At 37.6% G+C, this 7,298-nt stretch overlaps 1 protein-coding gene across 4 annotated transcripts in view; it reads left to right on the forward strand.

Annotated features, from left to right (window-relative positions):
• RANBP9 (RAN binding protein 9) overlaps positions 1-7,298 on the forward strand; it is a 68,479-nt gene that overhangs the window by 40,061 nt on the left and 21,120 nt on the right. For all 4 annotated transcript variants that reach the window (XM_034762373.1, XM_034762375.1, XM_034762374.1 and 1 more), the window contains 3 exons: positions 1,533-1,717; positions 4,451-4,563; positions 6,158-6,266. In XM_034762373.1, the coding sequence (XP_034618264.1) occupies positions 1,533-1,717; positions 4,451-4,563; positions 6,158-6,266 (407 nt within the window). The remainder of the gene's footprint in view (positions 1-1,532; positions 1,718-4,450; positions 4,564-6,157; positions 6,267-7,298) is intronic.

The raw sequence follows: 7,298 nt of genomic DNA on the forward strand, positions 1-7,298 counted from the left end.
TGTAAACACTAATACGGAAAAGCAAATAGTTACGATTTTTTCTCTGTTCAGATTTTAGTATCAGGGCATTTTCTTGAGGATTTTGACCAGAAAATCAGGACGAGAATGTAATGCATGATTTTAAAATATTTTATTTATATACCCTGTGTGCTTGTCAAACGGTTGAGAGATAATCTCTGAACAATAATGATAAAGCTAACTTATTTTATATTGTAATAGTTTTATGCCCAAATATGTAAGTATGTGTGTCTGTGTGTTCATTCTTGAGAATACCTGAGTTGGAAGCACAAAATGCCCATTGTTCAAACACAAGGGGTGGCTATATTATATGCAAAGACTCCTTAAAACACCAGCTTTTGTGTGTGTATGTAAAATCACAAATTTAGGCATTTCCTCCAAGAAAGGCTATTTTTAATGAGCTTGTATCAATACTAGTCACACTTGACTTTTTAATCGTAATTTAGTTCATAGTATGAAGTATGTAAACTATTTTAAATAAATTTAAAAATACCTTAATATTGTTACATTCTGCATAAAATTCTATAAATCCTAGTTATCTTTTGATTGGCTTTTTCTCCAGCAGCATTCTGTATGAAAGGCCCCCCTGTACCATGGATACACCATGATGTCTCTTTTTTTTGCCTTTCTCTCATTCACGTCATTTTCAATCTGGACTTGGGTGTTGTGATTTAGAGGACAACGATTTAGAGACACAATCCTGTTGGAGGGCATCACTGTGCCACTAGGTCCTAAGAGAAAAAGCTGGAGAGAGACTATTGGCATCCAAAAATTCATTCTGATCCTAGAATACATACGTGCTGGCAAAACAGATTTTTACCTCTTTAGGAATTGGGACCATATTTAAAAGTTCACTGTGAAGGCCAATCTCTGAAAAGAAAATAGAATTTAGAAGACAATGCTTTGAAGTCATTTTAGATACAAATCAAAGAAATCATGAGGGCTTTAGTGAACTGGTACCGTTCTTTGTAGGCATTATACTTGAATTTCTAAGCTGAGGAGTTGCCCCAATCCTGTCTATTCTCTACCTTAAAACATTGCTAAAATATCTGAATTTTAGTGGTGGTACACCTGAAATTGGAAATGACCCACTTCATAAATTTGTGTTTAATTTTTTTGCTCTTGTTTAGAAATCAATATTTTTTTTTTAAAAGACCAGGATTATTTAACTTGGAGATGCATGTTTTCAACATAAAATCGAAGCCAAAAAGTGTGACTTTACCATGCTTTAAAAACTGCATTTGTTAGCTTGATGAAGAATTACCAGTGTTGAGGTTTGGATCTTAAAATAATGGGCAGTGTTTTATTTTCTCTCCGACTGGTGACAGACTTGTTTGTCCTCATATTGCTGAGTTGGTATCAGTTACTTAAATTTGACTAACCACTGGGAATGCTAGAAGAGTGAGTACTACTTCTCCCCAGGTGTGGGTGGGGATGTTGAAGCTGATTAAAAAGGGGGGGAATTTGGAATAAGAGAAAAAAGTATTGATTTAAAAAAAAAAAATCTCTTGCAGCCAAACTTGTACCCTACAGTAGGGCTTCAAACACCAGGAGAAGTGGTAGATGCTAACTTTGGGCAGCATCCATTTGTGTTTGATATTGAAGACTATATGCGAGAATGGAGAACCAAAATTCAGGCTCAGATCGACAGATTTCCTATAGGAGATCGGGAAGGAGAATGGCAGACAATGATTCAAAAGTAAGAATTAGAGGGATTTTAAAGACTGTATACTTAAAATTTGCTAAAAGGGATTTTAAAATGGGCATTTAAAAAAATGTTTGTACGAAATCCTAATTAAATTCAACTGTTCGAATAGTTTTAGAACAAATATAGGCACTTCTTAAATGTTCATGACAACTTTATATTTGTCCTGTCATATTGAAGTGATGGTAAAAATGAAGTGCATTCTTTGATACAGTATGAATGATTACCATTAAGATTCATCAGGGCAGCTGGCTGGCATATAAAATTAGTGAAAAGCTATATGACATTTGACTTCTTGGTCACCAGTGCAAATGCAGCCTTGATCGGTAGTGACTGAAAATTATTTCTGTTGAATGGCCATTAGGATGGCATATGTAGAAATCTCTATCCGTTCAGATCCTGGTAGACAGGTGTCTGTATCAAAGAAACAACTGTATCACTTGACACTAATTGACACAGATAATGGCTGTCTCAGCAGAGAAGCAGGGGACTGAACGGCCTTTGGAGATTAACTGTTTATCTGGTACCCTGACGTGTGCTAGGTGCCTCTCAAAACATGGAATACACTTGGTCTCTGCCCCAAAGAACATTCAATCTGAAATGACAAGTGAAGGTGAACACAGAGGGAGTGCATATGGAAACTGAGACACAGAGGTTATGGATATAGACTCATGAGTTGCGGTAGTCTACATGGAATTGATATATATATATGTGTGTGTGTGTGTGTATATAAAATATAAAAAAAAAATTGTTTTGCCTAACTCAGGTAATTTAAATTAAATATGCCTGAATTCCTGTATTTTCAGCTGGATATAGTTTTTACTCACTGCCAATATTGTTTATGTGCTGTGGAATAGTATCTGTTCCAGTAGGAAATGAAGTGATTTCTATATGTAATTTGTTTAACTTTGTAAAGTACTTTGGGATGAAATTTGCAGTTTAAAAATTGCTGCTCCTCTGGCTTTCTCTCTCATAGCCTCCCCCTTTTTTATGAGCACTAAATTCACTTAAGCTAAAGAAATCAGATTTTGAAAACCTATTTTATGGCAGTTTTCCTTTCTGCACTCACACAATGTCAGTAGAACTTGTAAGTTTGAATATATTAGTCCAGCTACTTGCTGGAATGCATTGTTTACAACAGTGTTTTGTATTAACGTGGCATTAATTTGAATTTTTTGAGCAGACTCACTGGCTGTGGGAACGTCCCAATTAACATATTTTTGTCTTTAAGTGAATGCTCACTATATTGATGGTGATATATTCACCACCTCCTGACACCATATGTGTTGACATTAGTGCTAGAGTAAGCCATTTTGTCATCTTTCCCAGCCAAACAAGCATTTTAATTAAAAAAAAAAAAAAAAAAAAAAAATTACTGAAGGGGAAATGTAACTTAATTTGTCATTCTCAGTGTACTTAGATTCAGAACCTTAAATGCAGTATTTTGGATCAATTACAATTCATGTGATTAAGTGAATTGTCACAAGTATTTGAATTTTTTAATTACCATACAGAGTCAGAACACTTGTTGCCACGATTGTTTTCTGCACCAGCGTTCGTGCTAAAAATCTGTTAAAACAAAGACTTAGATGGTTCAACGGATTTGAGGCTTTTCCTTTAGGACCTTGATCTTATAAACACTTATGCGTGTGCTTATCTTTATGCATATGAGTAGACCCATTATGTCAGTGGAGCTTAAGTGTTTGCAGGAGATCAGTAGTTAGGTCATAAGTGCAAATTCATACCAATGTCACTAGTGACTGCAATTCAACCGGCTGCTCTGGGGCTTGTTTAAACTGGGTTGGTAGTCTGTCTGGTTGCCAGTGGACAAGTTGTCGGTACAGTCACTGATTTTCTTAACCATGGAGGGTCTTCCCTCTTACTCATAAGGTATGTCTATGCTGCCAAAAAAAAAAAAAGAGTAACCCCCAGAGTGGCAAGTCTAAGAGGCCAGGTCCACTGACTCGGGCTTGTGGAGCTCAAAATAGCAGCGTAGATGTTCAGGCTTAGGCTGGAACCTAAACTCTCAGACCCACCTCCCTCACTGTGTTTCAGAGTCCTGGCTCCAGCCTGAGCCCAAATATCTCTTCTATTTTTAGCCCTGTGGTATGAGCCTGAGTCAGTTGACCTGAGACATGCTGCAGGTCTCTCTTGCAATGTAGACATGCAGACTTTCATGCCAGTTCTGGGGTGTGGAACGTTTTTGGTGCTATTTAGAGAAACTCTCATTGCTGCTGAGCATACTGTATCTGTTCTGTGGACTAATACAGAATTTGGCCTCACAGGGCTTTAAGTCCAACACATTTCATGAGCCAGGAATACACTTAAAAAAATCAATATGTAATTGATCATCGCTTGGGTTAACAAATGGGATTCGTTAAAAAACCCCAATAGTTTCTATATAATTGAAATAAAATGTTAAATTGTTTGAAAAAAACAAGTACAGGTAAGAATATGTTCTAACAAGGAGCTTAGCTCTTCTGGGAAGGAATCAAATGTATTCAATTAATGTATTTATGACTAGATAGCTGGGATAGGACATTTTTATATCTTGCAAATCTATATTTCTGTTTTAGGTATCTTACTAATTCCACTATTTGCTTTTATCAAGCAAGTGATTTTGTTTGCTTATCTGTCTTGAAGTTTGAAAATTGTCTTCAGTTTATTTTACCTGCATAATGGTGTAAATGATGTTGCATATTTTAACTGTTTGAATTCTCTTCTCAGAATGGTTTCATCTTATTTAGTTCATCATGGGTACTGTGCAACAGCAGAGGCTTTTGCCAGATCTACAGACCAGACTGTACTAGAAGAATTAGCCTCCATTAAAAATAGACAAAGTAAGGCTGGAAAGTACACTGCATGCTTTTTAAAACAAATTCACTTAAGTTGTCTCATATTAAAAACAATTCCCTACAATTTAATCTATGAAACTCTTCATCATGGAATGTCCTTCCAACAATCTTACACCATTATAATTCAGAGCATTAATGCACAATCATGGATTCTTGAGCCACTGGTTTGTTAATCTTGAAAGTACTGTTTAATTTTGGAACTCGTTTAATGAAGAGGAATGTTATGAATTACCTAGCATGACACTGATGTTTGAAAGGGAGGACACAAACATGTTTGATGTTATCCTGGAACAAATGTTAATGGTGTGTCTAGACCAGTGGTGGGCAGCCTGCGGGCCGCACATGGCCCGTCAGGGCAATCCACTGGCGGGCTGCAAGATAGTTTGCTGCTCACAGTGGCTGCGGTTCACCGTTTCCGGCCAATGGGAGCTGCAGGTAGGGTGGCGAGCATGTCTCTGCTGCCTGCCCCACTTCCCGCAGCTCCCATTGGCGAGAAACAGCAAACCACGGTCATTGGGAGTTGCGGGCAGCCGTGCCTGCTGACAGTCAATGTAAACTGACTGTCTCATGGCCTGCAAGCAGATTACTGTGACAGGCTGCAGGTTGCCCACTACTGGTCTTGACTAATGTTGACTATCACATTAGTAAACCAGAGTTGATCGTCAGTCAGTTAACTTGAATGGGACCACAGACATAGACTTTGCCTTGAGTAGGAAAAGTGGTAGAAGCGTAGCTAGCAGGTGCTGTTTAGATGCAGATTGAGTTTCAGGTTTACACTTGGAAAAGATCAACACTTTTAGTTCAGTTTTGGCAGGTTGAGTTGCAGTCTAGTCAGGAGCTTAAGCTATAAATTAAGTAGGTGAAAATTAAGTTAAGGTGTTACTCTGATTTTCATTAGGCGAGAGGTCATATTTAGGTTGGGCTTAGCTAGCATATTAACTAAACACAATCTAAACTTGACCATTTTTCATAGTTTAGATATAGCCTTTATGAGCTAGATATAGCCTGGTATTCCTGGTCTTGCAAATGACAGTAGTGCAGTGTGGACATACTTTCTGAAGATATATCAGTTAAAAATATCACAACAGTGTCTTAGACTGTAAGAGATATACCTATCTCATAGAACTGGAAGGGACCCTGAAAGGTCATAGAGTCCAGCCCCCTGCCTTCACTAGCAGGACCAAGTACTGATTTTGCCCCAGCTCCCTAAGTGGCCCCCTCAAGGATTGAACTCACAACCCTGGGTTTAGCAGGCCAATGCTCAAACCACTGAGCTATCCCTCCCTCTTAATTTTTTAATCTTCCTTTAAATGAACTGTCTGAGAAACTGGTAGGTCAGTGTGTTTGCAAAGCAGCTGGCAATATATAATGTATATAATGCTCATATAAATATCTGTAAAATAAATACAACTCTTAAAATATTTCAGAATTTCCAAGGAAACCAACCCATTTCTTCTTTCCATTAATTTTTTTGGTAAAAATCCTATTGATGCATGTTGGTGGTATTTTTAATAATTAATGTATATGAATCCTTACACTGTAAGTTTTAACCTTATTTTTTTTGTGCTTTGGTGAACAGGAATTCAAAAATTGGTTTTAGCAGGAAGAATGGGAGAAGCCATTGAAACAACACAACAGTTGTATCCAAGTCTACTAGAAAGAAATCCTAATCTCTTATTTGCATTAAAGTGAGTCTATCTATGCAGCTGTCTGTCTATAGATAACTGTGTAGTCTTAGGAGCTATTACATAATTAATTTGTTCCTGTGAAAGCTTTAAATTCAACAGAATTTTTAGAAATTGCTTATTTAGTTAACTTTTCTGTGTGCTATATGTATCTTCTAGAGCAAATAACTGTAGCTTGTCATCAGGTTCCTTTGTATTCTGCAGCTCTGTGGACATAATTTGTTTCTTGCTGTAGACTTGTCTTCCAGAATCTGAGTTTTCATCTAAATCTTTTTTTTTTTTTTTTTTTTTTTTTTTAATTTTTTGGAACTGTTTTCCATTATGAATGTTTAATGTTAAATTTTCTTTTGTCACTTTATACTTATTAGTTCCAGACACTGAGTCCTCTTCCCTCATTGACTTTGAGGGAAATGGTAGATTCTTCGAGGAGTGTCCCTGTGGGTGCTCCACTTTAGGTGTCTTGACACGCTGCGCTTGTAATCAGAGATTTGTGGTAGCATGCGCTGTAGTCATCTCACACTGCTCCAAGCGGTTACATAGTGGTGTGCAGCCAACCATCCCCCAGTTCCTTCTCTACTGCCTTTGGCTTGAGTCGGAGCAATCAGCAGTGCCCTCTCTTACCTCAGATACTATTTATAATAAATAGTTCATAGTGATAGTTTTAGGGAAGCTAACTACAACTAAACTAATACTTGCCTTACTCTAATTTCTTTAAAATTGAAAAAATAAAATTTTTCCTTTTACTTTTCCCATCTACCCCTGCCTCTCTGGCAGTTGGACAGTCTTAGCCTCAAACAGGGTTTACCCTTACATTTTTCTCTAAGAGACAGACTCCCTCAGGCATGCCCAGCTCACTTTTAAATATCATATCTCCTAGAACTGGAAGGGACCTTGAAAGGTCATCAAGTCCAGCCCCCTGCCTTCACTAGCAGGACCAAGTACTGATTTTGCCCCAGATCCCTAAGTGGCCCCCTCAAGGATCGAACTCACAACCCTGGGTTTAGCAGGCCAATGCTCAAACCACTGAGCTATCCC

Source organism: Trachemys scripta, chromosome 2 (genome assembly GCF_013100865.1).
Source record: "Trachemys scripta elegans isolate TJP31775 chromosome 2, CAS_Tse_1.0, whole genome shotgun sequence".
Taxonomy (NCBI): domain Eukaryota; kingdom Metazoa; phylum Chordata; order Testudines; family Emydidae; genus Trachemys; species Trachemys scripta.